The following is a 23187-nucleotide window of genomic DNA, read 5'->3' as shown; positions in this document are numbered from 1 at the left end:
TTTTTTTTGCACTTGTCTCCCTGTGATGGGGAGCAGGGCTGATGTGGGAGGATGCACAAATAAGACTCACTCTTTATGTCACTGTTTGGAGATACAGCACATCTTTTTTTGTAAATTATGTCAATTCAACAGGTGCCTGTCTAGGATAGCTCACCAAAAAGCACCTCTAAAGGCTTGAATCTTAGTGACAAGCAGAATTGCATCAATGTTAAACCTTCACAGTGCCTGAAATAGTGCATCATCTATATATGTGTAAAACACACTTTACTTTGTACTTGCTCCTTTTTCCTCTAGTATAACTCACCACTGACTGACTCATCTGTCATTAATACGCTCATGAAAAGTTTCTTTTAATAAATGTCTTCCTTTGGAAAAGCTTATTGGAATTTTGGAGCTTTTCTTTCGTATTTCATCACGAGCTGTCTAGAAACAGTGGAGGTGCAGTTTTCCATTTTTAGGATTTTTCTCCGTTGCTGGTTGAAGCTGCCTTTCAGAGTTTATTCTTGGCTTTGGAAGTGATGGTTTAGAAAACAATCTCACCACCAGGTCCATTTGGAAGCTGTTTAAGAGCTTTCACTCGTATATATCATTTGTCTTTTTTGTTCTGTCCAGGTTTTTTTTTTCTTGTAATTCAAAACAAAGCAGTTTCAAAATATCTGATCTGCTCTGTTCATTAAGTTTAGGATTTTTCACTTCACTTAAATTCAGATCTAAATATTTGTTAATATAATTGAAATTGAGCTGTTGTATTGGGGTTTGTCTATATAAATATTTAAATAAATATCCATAGTACTTTGCTATGGCTCAATTTAAGGTCCTCTCCATGTAGTTGTTTTTTTTTTTTGTTTGTTTGTTTTTTTTAAATTTTGAGATGCCAAAAAAAAATTATGTAAATGTTATGATGTATCAACAGCTTTTTTGGCAGCACTAATCTCTGCCAGAACATCATTTTGTCTTTTCCACTTCATAGTTTATAAACTGCTGCATTAGGGATCAACCAGTTATCAGCCTGGCCAATTATTGGGTCCAATATTGTGCATTTTTCAGACTGCTGATACGGGTATTTTTTTTTCTAGCTGATTTCCTGCACAGAAAATTGGTTTAAAATGCACTGCTTTGGCTTTGGTGCAGCTGCCTCTATCTGAAATAACCAGTTTGTAATCTCAAGCAATGATCACCTGACTGGCTACATGTCAAGAGCAATGTGTTCTTGTAATTAAACATTTATATCAATGGCATTAACAACAGTCATTTAAAGTTTTGTGTTGGAGTGTGTGGCATTTTAGATTTTGACTCCAAGATCACCGATTTTACGACAAATAATATATAATATTACTAGTGATTGGTATCGGCCCTGAAAAAAACACATTGGTCACCCCTTCTACTTCATTTCAAGCTTGTAGGACCATAGCAATATATTACAGTACATATAAAATTCCCTCGGATTAAAATCAGCAAAGTGGTGCTCATATCACTATACTGTATACTATTCCTAGCTGTCTTTTTATCTGGAAAAAAGGCACATTCACAAACAGTAATTGGCTCCCACAGAGAATTATCTCCCTTTTAAAATAAAGTAAATAGCCCAGTTGGAACAACTTCAAACCCGATGTGTTCTGCGAGAGATATTTCAAGCTCGAATAACAGTTAGACTGAGTCAAAGCAAGCTGCATTCCTCTGATATCTGAATTTCATCTTTGCCATTTGAATCCAGCAGGGAGAGCCAGTTAGCAGACCCCAGGAGGCTGCTTTGAATGTGGTGGAGCCTGTAAACATATTGCAGCATTACTTTTTGCTTACTGGTTGCATTTTTAGATTTTAGTTGTGGGGGAGCTTAATTAACGGAATCAGTTTACAGACAGAATAGCATGTGTTCAGCCTACTTACTGTGTGACCAGAGCTCTGCAGGCTTTGTAATATATACATTTTTAGAATATTTGTGCATGTGGCACTTGGAGCCGTTTTCTGTTTTTGGGTCATTTCAGAATTGGAGGACATTTGGGCTTCAAATTTTTTGAAAAATTAACCTTCTCTTTTGCAACTTTCTGCTATATATTCATCAATTATAGATAATAAACTATAAAAAGCTGGAGTGGATCAGCTTACTCATCAGTGGTACCATTTTTATTGCAAGTTTTATTTGTTGTTTGCTAAACCAACTCTAACCAAACTCTCGCAGTAAGGGGCTTGCTAATTCATGCTAATGTTGGCATTTTCTCAGGAGTAGAAACTAGATATTTAGCTGTTACTGCTGACCAAGAAGACAAACTGACTGGTGGAAAAAAGTAAAGGAAGCTTTGCTCGACCCATTCTTTTGGAAAACTGTTTGATGGTGTTAATTCCAGCATTTCATGTGATTTACTGTTTCCTTCTTATTCTACCAGCTAAAATCGTTACGCTAACATGTGGGACACACGTTCCATGCATAATTATTATTTTTTAAAATATTATGTTGATCAAAAAAATGTTCCCACAATCACAGGAGACATCAATGAAAAAAATAATACCAAAAAAGGAGATTTAAATTTCATTTTAACTGCTTTATTTGAGATTCAGTTTGGTCATCATCGGGGTGGGTCAAGAGAAAAATGGCATTTTAGGGGCAACTCCAGACTTATTTGGTATTTTAAAAATATTTTCAAACATTCTTATTTCCTAGTTTCTTTTTTTTTGTTGTTGTTTTTTTGTTTTTTAAATTCGGTCTCAAGTAAATTTTACACAAGTGCATGTCTTAGTATTTTGTACATGGATTATTTGAAATTTTATGGGCAGAATGTAAAATGTCCTCCAATTCTGGAATGACCCATATTTCCAAAATGCCCCTTGTGCTCATTTTTTAAATATAAATTCTCAGTATTTTGCTGTTTATATTTTCCCCACTTGTGTCAGTGTCATTAAAATGCACTTGTCCCATTTAGTCTTCTGCATGCGGGAGTTTCTCAGGTTGCTCCTGCAGGTGGAAGGGGGCAGAGTTTCACCACTAAATCTCAGTGTAGCAAACACCTCCCTCCGCTTTTGGGATGGGACGGCCAGAGTTGCAGTCGGGACACCCCTCAACTTTTCTTTTTTTTTTTTTGGAAACATTTCACAGTGTCCGGCGTCCTGCCATGCTGGGACTGTAACGCATTTCGGATCGCTGCTCTGTCTTCTTGCGCTCCCGAGTCATGGCTCCGTTTGGGAAAAACTTCCTGAAAGCTCGACTGAAAAACAGGTAATTTGATGAGATGAGCGTGAGGTTCCTTGAAACCTGTTTAGTGGGTTGTTTTCGCTTCAGGTCGAGTGTTGGAAAGCAGAGCTGCTCAGGGGAGAGACGAATTACGCACAACATCAGTGCGCGTTGGATTTAAGAGTGAGCAGCACAAGTGACAGTGGGTTCAGTTGTTAATGCAGTTTTGTGCTGGAATAATTGTGATTTTTATTATTAGAAGCATACTGCAGACCAAATATAATCAGAATAGTAACGTAACATGCAGTGGGACATAAATATATATATACAGTGTGGAACTAATTCAGCATTAAATTCCATTAAGGAAACAGTGAAAAGTTCTTGGGAATATAAAAGTGTGTTTGCTTTTTTCCCTCAGCGTTTTTAATAACCATCTATCACACTCGCCTTAGTGTTATGAACTAATCTGGACGTGGATTAGGAAATCCTAAAGTTTGGGTGTTGCCATTTTAGGGGTAAGATACATTTTATGAAAATTGGAAAAGTCAATATTGGAGACATTGTAAGTGTGTTGGGGAGGGAGGATGGGATGTTACCTTTAATATTTACATTATTTTCAGTTACACTTGGATTAGTCTATCGGTGGTGATAAAATTATAGGCTACACCTCCAAAACAAACAGCATTGAAATCACAGACTGATGGTGAAGTAAGACGTGTTGATAGTCACTTTAAATTGTTCTCTGTTAGAAACTCTGTTAAAAAGATACATTTATACTCACTCCTGTGCTCTAATGCTACATTGTGTTAGCTGATCATGTTGAAAGGATAATTGATGATTAGAAAACCCCTGTGCAATTATGTTAGCACATGAATGAAAGTGTGAGTTTTCATGGAAAACATGAAACTGCCTGGGCGACCTGAAATTTTAAGACATAATTTGTCATTGAAATATGCCATTCAATGTTGGTCCTCCTTCCTCATAGAGATCACTGTGCTGCACGTCGGCCTGTTTGAGCTCTGACCTTCTGCCACTCTTAAATGACTACAAGGATGTTACTTTTTAATATAATTTCACCCAGGACAAAGGAGTCACAGATCATTTTTATTTCAGGTTGAGAGAGATCCTGACATCAGCACTGGCATAATTTGTTTTAGCAATTTCTTTAAGTGCCCAGGCTTGGCCTTTTGATGTGCCTGTGGCTGCAGCTGGGCTCTCACTGAACAGCACGGAGAAGAAGGTGGGAAAATTAGATTCACTGAGCCACAAGCTATCCGCTGTTACTGGTGTAGAAACTCTGTTTGGACTGTTGACTGCAGACTTTGTTTACCAACTCTGCACAACAAGAGTTTCTCTTTCAGAGTATGTAGGTCACAATCCAGTCTTGCAGGATTCTTGCTGGAAAGACCAGGATCAGAAACATTTCCACTCGTTAAGGCTCTCATTTACCACCAAACCCAATGAGGAGGGTTTGGACTGCACTCAGAAATAAAATAGGCTTTTATGTACAATTATAGTTGAAACCCTTTGACAGTGGCACCAGCAGCAGAATGGATGTATTTTCAACATCACACAGACTCAAGATGAGTTATCTTTGATAACTTCAAACAGTCTGATTGAAGTTTGCTCCAGTGGATGTCTTATTTTTGTGTGTGTTGCGTATGTAATTACTATTGTGGCACCTATAATTATCTCAAGTGTTTAGATCTGCAGATATGTCAAACGCTTGATTTCAGAGACTGGCTCTTAACTGGCGCTGAAACACTGAACTGGAAGTTTGCCAAAGAATGACTGGAGGTGGAGCTGCAGTCAGTTGAAATATTAAAACTTTTACAAAGAGTAAAAGTTAAATGTGGTGATGATTACAGCTGTCAGTATGTGATTGAATAGTCTGTCTGCCATCAGAGCCAAAGTGCGTCATCAGGGAGTCCTGGGCATTAAAGTGGCGTCCTGCAGTGAAACAGCAGATAACAGCCTCACGGGGTTTAAAATGAAATGGTTTCCAGCCAGTGACACATGTGACCAAAGTGATGTTGTGATTTCTTGCACTTAGTTACAAACGCAGCATTTACAGGATTGTGCCAATTAGCTGCTAAAAATGCTCGTTTAATACAAATCAGCAGGTTGCAGCAAAGCATAAAAGAGACACTGTGTGTGTCGAAAGAGACAAAGAGATTCATTTAGTTTCAGTGAGCAAAAGCTTATTTGGTGATTCACAGACCTGCTGGGGGGAAAAAATCATAGGGGTGGGTGGTTCCACGGAGAAAAGGAGGATGAGGAGGGGTGTTGTGTCTCTGCACACAGATGCCTATCAGAGCAGGAGTCATCTCAAAGATCAACATATCCAGATAGAAAAGTGGTGTTATTTCCTCGACAGTCCCTCATCCTCTCTCAGATAAGAGTGAGAGGAAGCATCTCCTGTCCGGCATTGCGCAGTTTCTCTGTATTTTCCTGTCTTCTGTGATACAAACCAGATTGAAAGACACTTTGTAGATACTTTCCACATCTTATTTATCAGTGTTTTGCGAGGTAAACAATTCAGTTTGGGTTATTTTTGTGCTTTAACATTAATGGTTAACCTCCAATGTTCCATATGCTCCTTAAAACATATTACAGATCAAACCATTTCCATATAATTAAATAAAGTCAGAGCTTTATGGAGCTCTGACTGAAAACAGCTGCTTTGATTGGTTCAGGAAATGCCAGTGCAAGATTTTCATCTTGCTTGTTTTATGGTCAGATGTTATTAACATTTACTGTATGGAGAACAATGGAAAGGTCACATGTCTGTAAAGTGGTGTCAGGTCCCACAACAGACACTCATATTCATTTACTGATTTTTAAGGGGCAGTTTGCCCATTTCACATCAGAAAAATGTCCTTACTTAGTCATACATGGTTTTAATAAGGACTTGTTTTCTTTCATTTCCTGGAGAGGCATGCTGCTGTTAGATTATTAGCTGTAGTAGCAGCAGGACAGTAAGAACGGCAACGCTATTCTGTCAGTCAGACGACTCAACAAGTGGAAAATGTCTTAACAGGACTTGGATTGCTTGACAGGAAATTTAAGACAAATATCCATAGACGAATATTTCTGACTTGGATGATCCCTTGACATTTCCTCTGGTGCCACCAACAGGTTGACATCTGTGTTTTGGCACGAAATGTCAAAACCACACATTATTGCCATTAATATTAATAAAGATATTAATATTTTTAACATTAAAATAATACCCTGTACTATTTTCAATATTACTCTTTAATTTTTCTGATGTAGAAACACAGGGGAATTGTGAAAACACTTTACTGGTTTGCCAAAAATATGGTAAAATACTGTGAAATCTGAAGTTTTTTTGGAAGCACTGTTTAGACAAAGGACTTGAATTTAGCAGTTAAGAACATTATTATTGCTTGACAGTGATGCCCTAAAAGGTCATTTATTACTCCGGCAAGGAGGCGGAGCCTCAGTGGAGTTATGTGACGATCGCCGTCTGTCTGCCTGTCTGTCTGTCTGTCTGTCTGTCTGTCAAAAATCAGGACCCCAAACTTTTGAACAGCAGTGTACAAATGTATCTTTTTAACAGAGTTTCAGTCAGCAACAATTTAAAGTGACTATCAACACGTCTTACTTCACCTTCAGTCTGTGACTTCAGTGCTATTTGTTTTGGAGGTGTAACCTATAATTTTATCACCACCGATAGACTAATCCAAATGTAATTGAAAATTTTCATACCATTGCAGGAAAATCAGAGCCTGTTGACAGCAGTGGCTACAGGATATATTTACCCCTATGCTATTAAAACTTTGTTCCTGTAGGAAATATCTGCATCACCTTATCTTATCATTATTGATCTGAGGGAACATGTTTAGACAATGGAGTGCAATAATTCTGTCATTTGCTATGACTTGTTCAACCCACCAGCATGCGGTCCTCGACGGTAACTTGTAGGCTGCACATTTATGACACAACAGGGAACTGTTAATGTCTGAAGGTTGTCATTATGAGTATTACAAGTGAAGAGAGCCGTGCCACCATGGTGGAGCTGTAACGTAATCTTCCCACGCACAAACTTGCACTAAAATTCCTGTAATTTACATGTGGTTTCCTCCCACATATCTCACTGGGTTTCTCAGCTTCTCAGTTCAATCTGAGGTCAAGTGGGTCTGCTCAGGTTTCTTGGGTTCACTAGAGTGTGAAATGTTAAGGTTGAACCCTACCTGTGCCATTCACAGCATCCTCGCTGTGACAGGAACTTTATAGTTTCCTATTTCCTTCTTAGTATTTATTATCATACACAGAAAGATGAGTTCATTAAAATATCAGTATCAGTTTTTCATGTATCGCACAGAGCCGTGACCTATGAGGGCACCCTCATTTGTTGCGTCTGGAACCGCAGCTTAATCCCAAACTATGAATATCAAATGGCACCTAAAGAGACAGCCCTTATGAAAGTGTTAGCTGCGATGCAATCAGGCCAACGGTGCATGAAGCACTTGCGTATGTCACGGCAAGAGGCGTCAGGGGTTTTTGGATCACCAATCTCATCAAAATGTTTCCTCATGTCTCCTCATGTGGCATTTTTGTAGAATAACATTTGTAAAGTTCCAGTGACACAACTTTGTAGACTTGAAGAATTTCAGCCTATAGCAAAGAAAATCTGATGTGTTGAGTCTCAAAATCATTTTCAGTCTGTCAACTGTTGTTTTCTTGCTGTTTGTGCCTCCTGCAGATAATCAAAAATCTGCTGGTGACGTCAGAGGTGCACACTGAAAAATGACATTTCAGCCAGTGGAAATGCCACAAACGTATATTTGTTAACACATTCTTCATATTTGAGTGGAGCTGCAAACAGACCACAGCGACCGATATGAAATCTATTTTTCCCCCTTCCTCCCTCTGTCCATTGAACCGTGGCAGCAGGATGTTGCCTGAGCGTTGGTGATTGTGTCCCAGGACAAATACAGGTGTTTCCCTGCTGCGCTGTACCCTCTTCCTGCACAGCTGAGGCTTAGGGTCACTCTCTCTGAAACACCCAGTTGTCTATAGACTGTGTTTATTCACCTGTAGAAGAGAACACAGAAACATGTTGCTTCTACCATTAGGTTGTAGGAAATATTTGCAATGTATTTAAATATGTCCAATAGATTATGATGTAATGATCATTTTTTTGTTTTCCTCATTCTGTTTTCTCTCCTTCCCTGATAATTTCTGCCTATTCGATTGTTCTGTCCATCTTTTCATCCATGCAGTGCAGTTGGAGCTGAACAATTCATCAACGTGCTGCTGAAATCACAATATAGTCCAAATCATGTGGTTGTATTTTTGGATGAAGGTCAAATGTGCCACAGCTTGTAATTTTGAAGTATGAATTGTGTTGCTACAAAGATGACCCAACCTATACATTATATTCTCCAGACATGAGAGAACATGAATGTTGGGTGCAGATTGCAATGAAAAGTCTCATCAGTAGTACAAAAATGACAGCTCCCACTACAGTGGCTGTTCATATTGCAATATTTGTAGAAATAATCCCAACATGATTTTTATTTATTCATTTTTACTCTGCCAAGGAACGTGGTGGAGTTATGTGATGATTGGCGACCCTCTGTCTGCACCATTACTCAAAAATGGACTAACGGATTTAGATGAAATTTTCAGGAAAGGTCAGAAATGACACAAGGACGAGCCGATTAGATTTTTGGCAATGATGCAGCTTATAGTCTGGATCCACGAGTTTGTTAAAGATTTCTGTGTCATTGCAAGATAGCGGCACAGTGTCACTGTACAGTAACTATGACTACAAGTGAACACTACATCAGCTGCCAGCTGACAATCACATGATTGTGATCCTACTACAAATCTACCGCTGCTGACTTATCGGGACTTATCCGTCGGAAATGATTTAAGGAACAGTTGATTAAATTGTGGGAGTGTTTCCGAGTCCCATCAATTCCCACCGCCCGTAACATATTTAGGTCACACAATTCTGTATCCATACATAGCGTACGCATGCATAACACATGCCTGTGCTCAGTGGAAGATCATTTTGTTTGTGGGTGCATCTATATTAAATGGCCACATTCTATGTTGCCGTGATTTCTGTCAGGAATTCTTTGAAGATTTCAGCCATCGGAAATCATACAACAACTGAGCAGCCTTGGCAGAGTACTGCGCTCTCTGAGTGCTTTTCTTGTTGCTTATGGTTCAGCCTTATTTACAGTGCAGTATAACAGTGATTCACAAAATTTTGTGGCTGTCCACTGTTCGTAGATGTTGTCAGATCCTTTATTGTAGATGTGAAAGCAGCCTTTAGATGTTGCATATCAGTCAAGGTGGTGCTAAATTTACCAACTTAGTATGTTGTTGTTAAACTTCATCTATAAAGATTCACCATCATTTCTATGGTGGTTGTAAACAAATAACCTGTGACTAATAGATACAGCAGTTATAAACAGCAAAGTAGGTCCTCGGTTTACAATGTCCTTGATCTACGGCGTTTCGTGGTTACGTCACCATCTCCCATAAATTTATTAAGACAGTCTTGTTTCATCATTCCAATGTATAGCGTTTGCAGTGTTAAAACAAATTTCGCATGGGAAGTAGTTGGCGAGCGGAGCGGACAAATACGCCGTGAGTACAAGTAAGACGGCTTTATTTACATTCCCCGGTTGTATGCCACATACATCACAGTATGTGAGTTCTGACTTCAAGTTATGTCACGCCGCTGGAATGGAATTCCTACATAAGTCAAGGACTCCTTCTATTGACATCAAAAGTAAAATATTGCTAAAAGAGTATAAGATGATACACTGAAAAGCTATATTTAAATAAATGCACTCAATTATCTTTCAAATCCACCACACTCACCCAAACCATCAGCTCTAAAGCTGCATTTCTCACTCAGCCTTGACAAATATTGGCATCTATAAGCAGTGCAAACACATTAAGTGCTGCACAGCTGTGTCAGTCAGATTGCGTTGTGTTGTACAGGTGCTGTCAGTGTATCCACCCACTGTTTCCTGTCCTGTGTTGTAGTAGTGTTTGCGGGGTGCAGTAGTAGTAGTCGGTGGAAACTCCGAGGTCAAAGTCGTCATGGTCGCTGTCTGTGAAAGCCCGAGGCACGCTGGATTTGTTTGGCCTCTGCATAGCTCAGGTATTTGCTTTGCCCCGCTCTTCTCCAAGGGTCTCAGTAACCATTAACCAGCCTCTTGCATTGTATGTATCACATTCCTGAGACCTTATTCACCAGCGGTTTACACAATGCTCCAGTTGTGTGTTTTCATGCTGTGTGGGAAGAAAAACACACAGGTATCAATGTGTAAAATCTACAATGCAGCATTTAAGAGCTCTCTTTTCCATAATATTTAATATCTTACTTGTCTGCGTTGGCATGCAGGCGGGAGGTGTCTGTATCATCTTTTAAGGGTGTGTGTTTTGTTCCTCCCTGCTGTGTGACGGTCAGCGGTTAACATGAGCTGCCATCAGTCAAGGTTATCCAACAGATAGCAGCTAGATGATGCAAAGTTCAGATGTGAAATCATTCCTGCATATCAAGCCGAGGAACATCAAACATATGTTAGCCCAGCTGAACACTTTTAGTATTTGATTTTAATCACAAAGTTTGTTTCATTCTTTATAGATGAACTTTTTTTTTAAAGTCAGTTTTATATTTTAAACTGAAATGGAAAGTTAAAAATACTTAGGGGGAAATTCCAGTAAAAACACACCAGTGATACAGTGTGTTGGCACCGTGGTCTCAGTCCATCAACATCATAACATCAGCAAGTCTCCTGACATGTTACAGCTAAACTCCCTGAGTGATGTTATCTGGCTTTGTTGTGTAATTTTCTGAACTTTTTCAGATGAAACTTGACGTTATTCAGGATTACAAGCACATTACTCTGATTTATTACTGTAAACAGATTTATGAAGTACTGCCTGCTGGGTTTCTAAACCACAACCAACATTCCTTCGACCCTCAAAATCAGTCTGCAGTGCAGTGTTAGAGGAGGAGCTCCACTTTTTGTCTCTTGTAGATATTATATGGATAATCGTTCTCTGGTTTCTTTGAGATTGAACTGTGTCTAATTACAGAAGTATTATGTGTCACTTATTCTCACTTTCAGAGTAGGTTTTATCTTTACGTATGAATAATCCACTGACACAGAAACCTGGCAGTGAGCTACAGCACATCAGAACAAACCCAATTAATCACACGGATTGCTGAATATTCCTAACATGCTATCTTTCATATAAATAATAACATGATACATCATTCTTTATCTTAAAATCAAATTGAAATGTCTGGCGATGTTATCAACTTATTTGATTACTGGTGGCTGTCTGCATTGCTGGTGCCTATCATTTAATGACTGGATATTAGGTCCTGGATATTACCGGTGGTCCATTAAGCATGTAAAAAATGGATATCGTCAGCCCATCAGAGGTCAATTTTTGAACAAGTTTTACGGTCCAGACGAAAAGGTAATGAGGGCCTTGGGGTTAAATAGCTCAGAACCAAACCATTAAGTGATCATCACTGATGAGTAAGACGATGAGTAACAGTCTAATAGAATCAAGCCAGGGAGCACAAAATGAGTGAATGTAGTTTTCTGCTCATTGACCTAATGGAAAACCAGCAAAGTATTCATGAAAACACTAAGAATAGTGAAAGGACTTCAAAAGCATAAGAGAAAGGGCAGACTACTTCAGACGTCAGACTACAACTCTGTAGCTGCTGCTGTAAGGAAGCATGCCAAGCATTTCAACTTAACTTTTTTGGAATATCATTGCAACAATCTGGAATAAAAATGTAATTTAATGTTGGCATTTTGGAGCTATTAAGACATGCACATGGAATCTCATTGTCCTGGTTCAGGTTATGCAGGGACCGTTTTGCAGGTCATCCTTCCTCCCTGTAGAAAATAATATGATATTTCCTGTCTTATATTTTATTTATTTTTATCTTATTTTATTATATTTTATTCTACCTTCACTTTATACCCTAGTATTCTATGTTGTCTTATTGAATGTCCTTTATTGAATATCCATGCCGCTGTAACAATTTATCTCCGAGGATTAATGAAGTCATCTAAGTCTAAGTCTCTCTGCCTCCTCATTTCCTACCACTTTTCTACAGTCAACTTTTGGAATAAAGACACACATTACTAAGACTCTACTCAGCTCAGTTAGACAATGTGGTTTAAAGGCTAATGTGAACCTGCGTACAATGACGATACCAATATGCTGATGTTTAGGTACTATGCTTATCAGTAGAATTTAGCATATTTTCCATTTAAGTTGAACATGTTAGTGTGATAGTATGCTAATTCATTATAAATAGAATTATTTTTACAGCTACATGATCATAAATGAAATCCGACTATGTTGACCTGATGATGGTGCATGAAAAATCAAGGCTTCTACAATTATTCCAAAAGGAAGAAAAAAACTCCATCACAATTCTTGCAGTAGTCTTCGTTTTAAACCCACTAAGCCCAGCTTTATGGGAGCATTATGGGAAGCCAGGGGATCACTAAAGCGAGTCAGTTGCATCATCTCAGAACCTCAGAAGTCTCCACAAATGCTGTGGCTATTGAACTAGTGATGGTAAGATGTGTCAGTCTGGCCCAAAGTGGTGGCCAGTCGACCAACACTGTTATCCCATTGTGCCTGTTGCTGACTAGGTTAAAATCGCCAGAGAAATCTACTTTTTAAAAAAAAAATAATTGTATTTGTTAACTGTTTGCATAATTTTTATACTCAATAAGCGCAATGGGCCGGTCATTACAAACACATGCTGTGCTACTAGACTTTTTTTAAATATTCAGAATTTTATTGAAATCTATTGAAGCCTTGACATTTTCAGACCTGAATTTGAGGGAAATGTGACCAAAAGTATTTTACCAACACCAAGATAGCCTGCATTTAATGAATTGGTGAAGGCAAAAAGTATCATATTTGAATGTTTCTCACAGTGCAAATATTGTAACTCATCAAATGACAAAGACGATCACTGGATGGAATGGTATAAAAGGATCTTAACAATTGTAGAACTACTTAAGGGGGAACTGGATATAAAGGGGTTAAGTCTTCTAAATGTGTCATTTCATAGCCACAATTGTAAGCTTTGTTTTTCTGTCTCTCACCTAGGACAAAAGATGCAGAGCCTGTGGTTGGAAAGGAGATTCAAGTTACTGTCTGCAATGAAGAGAAGGTTGTCTGTGGAGTTACAAAGCACACGACATGTGCAGATATGATTCAAGCTTTGCTGGAGGATCACAAGTCAGTCGCAGAGAGCAAGCGACTCCTGCATGGGGAACCCAAAGACTTCTGTCTCGTCGAGCGGTGGAAGGGTTTTGAGAGAGCTTTGCCTCCTCTCACCAGAATCCTAAGGCTCTGGTATGCTTGGGGTGACCAGAGACCCTTCATCCAGTTTATTCTAGTTAAAACCAGTGACTTTGTGCCTCAGCCTGCTAAGAAGGTTGTAAAGCCCAAAGGGGCCAAGCCGAAGCGATGGGAGCACGGGCGCCCTCAATATCCCCAGTCTATGCCAGTGGAGAAGCAAAAGCGCATGGTGAAGAAAGCTTTCCGCAAGCTGGAGAAACTTCACAAGGAGAGCAGGAGCTCCCCAGGAGCTGAGGAGATCGACCGAATGGTGCAGCTTATTCTCAACCAGGACCACACAATCAGGGAGCAGATCCAGCAGATGAGGGACCTGGATCTGGAGATTGAGGAGTTTGAGGTGCAAGTGCAGGGGGAAGCTGAGTCTGAGAGTTCACTGGATCAGGCCTGTGGTCCAAATTTGGAGGCGCACAGTGAGGAGCAGCTTAACGAGTACTTGTATACCAGCGATGGGGTGGAACAGCTGGAGGTGCAGGTTCAGAGGCACCAGGAGCTCATCCTACAGCTGTCCCGGGATATTGACGCTGAGCTGAGGAGGGCCAACTTCTCTCTGAACCAAGATGAGGATAGGGAGCAGGAAGGAGCCACAGCGGCTTCCTGGATCCCCTCTGACACAGACGAATCTTTCTACATTGCTGAACTCAGGAGGCTGCAGGATGAACTGAAACACAGCCTCTTCACCGGCGTGTCCCTTCACAACCAAGCTGCAGATATAGACAAGCAGCTGAAGTACTTTGATAGCACGCTGGTTTCCAAGGACCAGGAGTGCTGGCAGCTAGCTGCCCAGCTGAACTCACTGCAAATTGTGGACAGTGTAGAAGAGAAGAAGCCCCTACCGGTGCCTCTGAAATGTGAGACTCAGTGCAGCGTCTCCCAGACAGTGAAACTCAAACACAGCCTGTCCCCTCTAGACGTTACAGACACAGACTCAGACACTGGGATTAGCTCCACACACAGTCAGGACTCTTTGTCACCATGTCTTGACTTCCCTCCCCCACTGGACACAGACGTTTGAGGAACCCGTCTGACCCTGCAATTTAATGTTCTATAGGCACCAGCCCCAGTTTGTGGCTGTCATATGTTGTCATTAGATCTTAGTCATAACAGTCTGAAAGACAACAGACATTGTAAAACAGCTTGGACTATAAATGCTGGTGCTGTTTGACTTTATGTACTTACCCCTACACAAGCAAACATTACATTCAATTAAACCCAGTCGATCATTTAACTAGAAATGGAACACTGAGTTTATTGACAGAAAATTTATCAGAAATTATTTTAATAGTATATTAACTATTAAGGCTTTTTTAATGCTACATTTTGTTTGGTTTCAGTTTCTAAGAGGTCTTGCTGCTTTTTCATCACACTGGGTCAACAAAAAAAAAGCTATTTCAGAATGGGTTGGGCTCCGATCAATTAAAATGGCTGGATTTGATTACTATGGCATTTTGTATATATAAAAAAAGACTTTTTATTTTTGCAAAGATGGTAGCTAGAGGTAAAATATCTCCTTGCTTATTTAGAATAATGTTTTCATCAAATATATTTATTTTTTGTGTGTTCCTCTTGATGTGATCCATCATTATTGAATAAGAATATTAGTCACATCATGGAGAAGAAGTTTAAAATAATTTGTTTGTTTTGGGGCTTTTTTTGTCTGTTTTATCTGATGAACAGATGATTCTTTGGATGAAATATTGTCACCATCAGCTCCAAGTGTTATTAAATTACCATTTTGATTTGTGACATTCTTACGTTTGAGTGTAAAATGAAACCGTACATGCAAGACACAAACTGGAGCGACATCCAACAGTCCATTACTGTTTATAACGGCCAGGTTTCCCTTTTTTAAGTTTTATTTCAATAAACATGTAAAGACTGTTCCTTGTGCTGCACCAGGCTTAGTACCTTTTTTAAAAAAGTGTTACATTTTTGTCACAGTCTCATTAGATAGAGGTGAATGTATGTCCTCTGCCCTTCCTCAAGTTCTTAAGCTATTTATGAAGCTGCACTTCTTTTTATACTCGTCAGTCTATTAACATTGTTTTATATTAAAACAAATAGCTAAATGGTTTGGATCTAGAATTTATTCATATATATATATATATGTGTATGTATATATATATATGTATATATACACTAAACATTCCTCTTGACTACGCTGTAAATACATATGTTGATTTAAGTATTGTAAATAATTCGTATGACACAAGCACAATTTTTAAACACAATTTGATTTTTAAAAAATTGAGAAAAGCTATTTATCATGCAATTCTATTTAATAGATGTCATTTAAATAACATGCATCAGCCACCTACTGAATTAAACACCACATTCACTACCTAAAGTAAATCACAATAAATGTACTATGTGTGTTAACCTCTTGGAGCACAAGCTCTAATTAAGCAAAATGTGCATTTTAACTTTCATAATAAAGACTAATGCCGTAAATGCCTGAAAACACTGTCGGTGAGTTTGTTGGCGCCACGCAATACCGATTTAAATATTCCCTTCTAAGTGTGGCTTTGCAGTGGTGCGGCTGTTTTGTGGGTGTTAGAACTAGAAGGAAACAAACAGCTCAGTGTGTCAAACATTTTACAGATTCCCCAAAAGTGCTGAGTCACTAGAGAGAAATGACACGGCTTCCTCAGAGCCCCCTTCCAGTCACTGCACCATATAATCAGACGAGATGGTCGCCAGGCAAGCACAAACAACAGCGAGCACTCTCCTCATGTCAAGGCACTGCTGACAGACTAACACTTTGTACTTGGGGCAGAGCGGGGCTGGCGGCTGGAAGAGCAGAGGATATCTATTTCACACACTAATTGCTTCAACCCCCCCTTTCCACTCCTCCTTCACTGCTTCAAGCTACTAAGTAACCAAGCATGAAAGGCCAGAGAGCTTACAATGTGAGCAATCTCACACCGGTGCCCCACACCTGTTGATGGAACGAGGGTTTATGAGAGCGCTGCTGGTATGTTCTGTCTCATCGACAAGCCAAATGCAAAAAAAAAAAAACATTTCGTGGAACTTGTATTGTAATGCAAATCAGACTTGTACTGAGCTGGTGAAAGGAATGTTGAATAACTGAATTTGTTATTCAGCCAGAAGCCAAGTGGAGACAGAGGAGGCTGCCACTTAGAGCTGAAGCTTTACAGTCATTTCTGAAAACCAAGGCCATCTGAGGGCTTCTGGTGGAGGAAGAAAAAATATTTTACTAAAATTTTAACTTTGAAATTTTTGTGTCATTATTTTAGCAATTTATTTAGGAAACATTTATGCACTCTTAGGTATGTGTCTATAGAGACCTGGGTTTAATCGGTTTAGACCGGGGTGTCAAACGTGTGGCCCATGGGTAAAAACTGGTCCACAAGAGGGTCCCATCTGGCCCACTGGATGACTTTGCAAAGTGTAAAAATTACAGAGAAGACACTGCTTTAATATGACAGAGTTTTGTTGAACCCTGTTGTTGATGGACTGCCACAATTTTTACATATTTTTATGTATAAACTTCTTACATTTATAAGGCAGCGGGACAAATTGACCTCCTCCTTAATAGTTTAGTTTGTTTGGTGTGGTGGTTAGGATTAGTACACAGATGTGGAAATGAATGTAAATTTAAAATAATTTCCAGATCTTCACAAATAGTTTTGATCATAAAGTAAGATACAATATTGTTCAGTTCCACATACATGAGACTGAATGTTTTGTGCCTTTGTGATCTGTAAGTTGAAATGCACATGTGTAAATGATATACTGGCGCACAATAGTGTTGAGATTTCATTTATTTTTCTAAAGAAATTTCAGGTTGTTCATGTTTTGTAAAAAGGTATTTCAATAAATCGAACATTTTCAGAATGTACTTGAACTTTTTTGCACTAGAACAAGGGAAAAGTCCAGAATTATCGTTATTTATAGCTTATTATGCTCTCATTTTACTGGTCCAGCCCACTTGACATCAAATTGGGCTGTATGTGGCTCCTGAGCTAGAATGAGTTTGACACCCCTGGTTTAGAGGATTCCAGCTTTATGAAGGTCGTTTTTCTTTTTTGTGACCAGTTTTTCACCTTGAAGAGGATCTCGTAATTTCCAAGACTTACTGCAAAAGAAGCAGATTTAGCACCTAGCCTTGTTAGTGTGTGTCACCAGCTTAAAAATGTTAAGTATTTCAAATGTTTCCAGATAATGTGTTCTTGATGACTTTAGAGAAAGATCTATTCCCCAAAGGGTCATGGATTTGTAGCAATATTTTTCTTTATACTTCAGTTGTATTGCCTTAGAATAAAGTCTGCACTCCCTCATAGTAACTTTTGCATTCCCTCTGATCCAAGCTTTATGATGTACTTGACCACCACTGGTTTTTGGCACAGCATGAGTCGGTACACCCTCAGCAGCAATCATTGCAGTGACATAGATGAGGAGCAAGTTCAGCCAGCACTCTCACTGACTGCTGTCGACTCTGATTGAGACAGAATGTAGCTGTGATTATGATCAAGGGATGATGCTGTCACTGTGATTGGGGCTCAGCCATGGCTGCGCTTTGATTGTTATTATTGTGGTTGTGAGGCATACAGTTGGTAATGAGTGCAACACTAACTCTCTGCAGGGGTGGTGTGGTTGTGCTGACTGAGCTTTGTGCTGCTGCTACCGTGTTCTTCAACTCTTAAGGTATATCGGTGGCACGTGTCAAATCCGATGACAGTAACTTCTATGGCTTAGCAATAGTTTCTTACATTTGAATGTTAACACAGCTAACTCCATAGATTCAATCACAAACAAGCAACAAGAAAAGCACTCAGAGAGCGCAGTACTCCGCCAAGGCTGCTCAGTCATATCATTTTCGACGGATGAAATCTCGAAAATAATTGTGGCAGAAATCACGGCACCATACAATGTGACCATTTAGTATAGATGTACCCACAAACAAAGTGACCTTGCATTGAGCACAGGCGTGTGTTCTGCATGTGTACGTTATGTACGGATACTGGATCGGGTGACCTAAATATGTAGCAGGCGGCGGGAATTGATGGGACTCTGAAACACCCCCACAATTTAATCAATTGTTCTTTGCATCATTTCCGATGGATAAGTCCCGATAAGTCCGTCAGTTTGTAGTAGGATCACAGTCATGTGATCGTCAGCAGGCAGCTGATGTAGTGTTCACTTGTAGTCATGGTTACAGTGACATTGTGTCGCTATCTCTCAGTGATGCAGAAATCTTTAACAAATCCGTGGATCCAGACTATAAGCCAGATCACTGCCAAAATCTAGTCACTTGGTCCTTGTGTCATCACCTTCCTTGAAAATTTAATCCAAATCCATTAATCCATTTTTGAGTAATGTTGCTAACAGACAGACAAACGTACACCGATTGTCACATAACTTCGTCATTCCTTGGTGGAGTAGTAATAACTTCACACAGGACAGCTGTAGCTCTGCTCACAGTCAGTGACTCAAACTTTCCTTGCATCACTCTCTTAAGGACTGGGCCAATATACTAACTCTTCCTATAGATGAGGTGGCATGAAAGAAAAAAAAATATTTGGGGGGAACTCAATTAGTAGATGAGGAAAAAAAATTCCTACTGTGATCCCTCAGGGCTTCTGCAGAAAAAGGCACAAACTCGGTTCACCTCATTATTTTATTTTCTGACATGTTGAGACACCTGCCTTTCTCCAGTGGCAGTAAATAATGAAATGAACTGGTTTTGACTCTGGATTTTATGGGTGTCAAGGACCTCCCTGTACCTTTTCTCATGCTAGATGCTTTTAATGCAGCTCAGGCACCAAAAGAAGTAACAAAGCAGAGGGTGTATATTTTCAATCCTTGGCAGATTCTAAAAGCCTTAGAAGCAGTACTTAAGCCTTGACGGGACAGTGAAACTCTCCACCATTCACTGTTGCACAGTCCTGGGAATATTTGACTTTGTTTGAAATACTTCTCTAAATCACTAAATGATAATGAAATCACTATGTTATGAGCTCTTACAGCTAAAACAGAGGAAGAACAGTTTTCTTAGGTGCCACAAAGTGACTTTTCCTCCTAGTTTCAGCAAGTCTATATGCTCAGGTAATGTTTACCTCTTCTCTCTACTGCAGATCAACAATCCAGAGACTTGCCAGCTCGCAAGGGTGTTTGCCGACAACAATAATTACATTTACCAAAATGACAATTAGGTTGACTGCAAACCTGTCTTTGCTCAACCCACCAAATTACAACAACTGGGCAGTAAACCATAATCTGTTCTCAGCTGTGATCCAAAGCTGAAGATGGGAGCTCAAATTTTTAACAGGTATAGCACGGTCTTCCTCAGAAAACTGTTTTAAATCACATTTAATACGCGTGTTTTATATATGAATTAAGATAATAAATGGAACACATTTGACTTATCATAAAAGGGACTGAACAAGAAGTCTGTTGAAGCTATAGTATGTTTTATCTTCAGGCAGCTTTCACCTTCAGTGCAGCATCAAGAGCATCAGACTGATTAACACATTGTAATTGCCATTAGTACATGCATCATGGACTTTTTTTTTTTTTCCAGTTTGTCAGCACTCACAGCAGAAAATACAAAACTGTTATTTTATGTTCAATTAATGGACATATTTATTATGAAAAGCATTGGGAGAAACCTTTTCTCAACTTTTCCTTTATATAAATAATTTTTAAAACCACATTTAATACCTGAGATTAAATTGCCACAAGTGCGTTTGGATCCAGTATTTGAATCCTATAAATACATGGATCCACCAATCATATCAGAAAGTTTGAAAAGCAATTTGCAATCTCTGATTTGTGAAGAAAGAACTATTATGTTACACAAACTGCTGTTTTCAAACTAGAAGTGAATTCTCATTTGTTTTATTAGCCTTTTCACAGCGGTAACTCTGTAAATGAAACACATTTAGGGTATATGAAAGCAGAATTACTCCACTAACCACAGATTAAAAAAAAAAAAAAGCTTGGAGAGGATGATGAGGTGAGCCAGGAAAATATAGTTGAGCACAATGCCTAATTGCTGACTATAATGAACAAATTCTAAACCATCCCTGTACGTTCAGCGGCTTGTCGTGCAGTGAGAAGGTTGAAGAAGCATGCAAACATTACTATTTGTCTTCACATGTTTTTCAAGAGAAGCTTAAAGTGTATCATCCTGTGCATGTGCCAAACACCCTAAATGGTGTACACAGTAAATACAGTTTGGTTATGCTGAAAGCAAAAACATTTTATCTATACTTGTTGTTGCATCTATTCATGCAACTTCTGTCTTGTTACAAGCTAAAGTCAGAACAGGGTGATTTATATTTTGGAGTTAAGGGCTAAATACATCAAGCATTGGAATTAAATGTTGCATTGCATGTTGTTTCTGCAGTGACCCTTCAACAGTCCCGTCAACCGATTCGAGTCACATCTGGGTTCAAGTCAGATGAGTCAGGACTTGTCAAAGTACTTCAAGGGCCTTGAGCTAAATTTCCTCAATCAAAGCACATTTGGAGTGCCACCTCGTCCAAGAAACATGAATCATCTGATAAAAGTACCCAAGGAGTAATAAACTGTCACTGCTGCCAGGTAGCAACAAGAGAGCAAACAGGGAAAAGTGAGAGTGGGTGTGTGTGAGCTTGAGTTCTGTGTGCAGGCCGCTGCTCTAAAGACGGGAAATTTTGGAAACCTGATCTGGCTGCTGTGGTTGCTTATTGTACAAAATATAATGTGTTCACCGATTCAAATTAAGTTCAGCATTAACATTAATGTTTTCTACGCAAACACACACTTCAAATGCTGGCTCTTTAATCCTTCCCCCTCCACATCTCTCCCTGCCAGCTCCAGTAAACACATTTTATTGGCACAGGCGTTAATTTTCCTCTTTATTAGAGCTGCTGTCCTTGCTGAGGCTGTTTGCTTTTCTACAGGTGTTCTCTGATGCTGCTCACTCCTCCAGCACACAGCCTTTCATTACAAGGAGGTGGAGACACTTGTCGCCACTCAGTCAGACAGTCAGGTGGAGACAGAGACAGGAAAGATGACTTCAATTTGCACAAAACAAGAAAGGAAGGATGAGTCCACACGGACAGGTTAAAGTTTTTGTGTTAAGCAGAAATAATCTCACTAGAGAAAAAAAAAACATAAATGGATCAGTCAAACACAGCTCTTCTGGCAAAGTAAGGAAGTATATTAAGGTCCAGTTAAATGAGGGAAAAGATATAGTGAAGCCCTCCAGCTGAAAAGCAAAACTACACACTCTCAAGCTGCTTTTTGTAATTGGTGAAATTTTAAAGCTACCATATTGAGTCCTTTTTAAGTAAAACAATGAAAGTCTTACATGTGCCCAATTGTTTGACACAAAATACTGCTAAGATGGTTCATTTCACCTTGATTGTATAACTCCTGGTTTTAGTCCTGATCAAACTGACAATTTCAGTGTCTGTAGCTTTAAATGCAGCTTTGCTGTTGCTGTCCACGCCTCCTCCAGGAAGAAGACTCTCTCTGTCTGTGATTGACAGCAGAGAAGAAAACAGTTAACCACAACAGACAACATAGATGTGAATGAGTGCATGAGATCCCCCAATATTTCCATTTTTTTTATTGGAAATTATGTATGTTAATGTTTCATTGTACTCTGAAGTAAAAACATAGATCAAATAAACAAATGAAGCTTTTTTAAAAAATCTTGTTAGAAACCAAAAGGTATTCTAAACTTTTGACTCATCAAAGTAGCCACCTTTGGTAGTATAACAGCTGAACGCAACTCTGTCGCAGAAGTTCCCATAAATGTGCAGCACTTGTAGGTTGCTTTGCTTTCACTCTTCTGTCGAGTTCATCTCAAACCAGCTCCATGGGGTTTAAGTTTGGAGACTGTGCTGGACACTCCATGTTTTCAAGCTTATCATCTTGTTCTTTTTTCCTAAGGTGGTTCTGGCATAGCTTGGACTTATGTCTTGGATCATTATCTTGCTGTAGGATGAACCCCTGACCAACTAGAAACATACCAGAGGGTACTGCATGGTGCTGCAGAATGCTGTGGTCGTTTTGGTTCAGAGTATCTCTCACTCTGTATAAGTCACTGACCCTGGATTCAGCAAAACAGCCCCAGACCATCAAGCTTCATCCTCCATGTTTGACAGTTGATGTCACACTGAGGAACCATCCTTTCTCCTACTTGATGGCATACAAAAATCCTGATGAACCAAAGATTTAAATTTTTGATTCATCAGTCCATAATACCTTCTTCCAGTCTTTAGTAGTCCATTGGCGGTGTTTCATGGCCCATGCCAGCTTCTTTTTCTTATTCTGACGTCTTATCAATGGTTTTCTTGCTGCAACTCAAGTCTTCTCTTCACAGCTGAAACTGAGACTTGCTTTCTACAACCACTATTAATCTGTGCTTGAAGCTGTTGTCCTATGAGCCGCCTATCACCAAGCTGTTGACTCTCAGAAAATACTCATCTGATTCTGTTGTGGCTTTGGCTTTTTCCTGTCCCAGTTTCTGAGAGCCTTTTGATCGTGAAGAAAACTGTACTCACTGACACCTTGACTTTCTTCGCAGTATCTCTGTAGAAAAGACCTACATTTTTAAGTGTTATGATGGTCTGTCTCTCTTCTATTGTGAATTGCCTTTT

The 23187-nt window shown here is 39.3% G+C and overlaps 1 protein-coding gene across 1 annotated transcript; it reads left to right on the top strand.

The window, feature by feature from the left end:
• The first annotated feature begins 3028 nt into the window (after nt 1–3028).
• On the top strand, nt 3029–16031 carry rassf9 (Ras association domain family member 9). The gene is made up of 2 exons (XM_023274095.3): nt 3029–3211; nt 13319–16031. The coding sequence occupies exons 1-2, from the start codon at nt 3165–3167 to the stop codon at nt 14583–14585; spliced, it is 1314 nt and encodes a 437-aa protein (XP_023129863.2). The 5' UTR covers nt 3029–3164; the 3' UTR covers nt 14586–16031.
• Nucleotides 16032–23187: the final 7156 nt, after the last annotated feature.

This window comes from Amphiprion ocellaris, chromosome 3 (genome assembly GCF_022539595.1).
Source record: "Amphiprion ocellaris isolate individual 3 ecotype Okinawa chromosome 3, ASM2253959v1, whole genome shotgun sequence".
Taxonomy (NCBI): Eukaryota; Metazoa; Chordata; class Actinopteri; family Pomacentridae; genus Amphiprion; species Amphiprion ocellaris.
The sequence above is the reverse complement of the archived record's forward strand: the minus strand, read 5'-3'. Positions and strand labels throughout refer to the sequence as shown.

Excerpts from the sequence above, each read along its gene's own strand:
- rassf9 (XM_023274095.3), top strand. The coding sequence starts at position 3,165 with ATGGCTCCGTTTGGGAAAAACTTCCTGAAAGCTCGACTGAAAAACAG. Across the intron at positions 3,212-13,318 it reads AAAGCTCGACTGAAAAACAG|GACAAAAGATGCAGAGCCTG; the intron begins GTAATTTGATGA and ends TCTCTCACCTAG.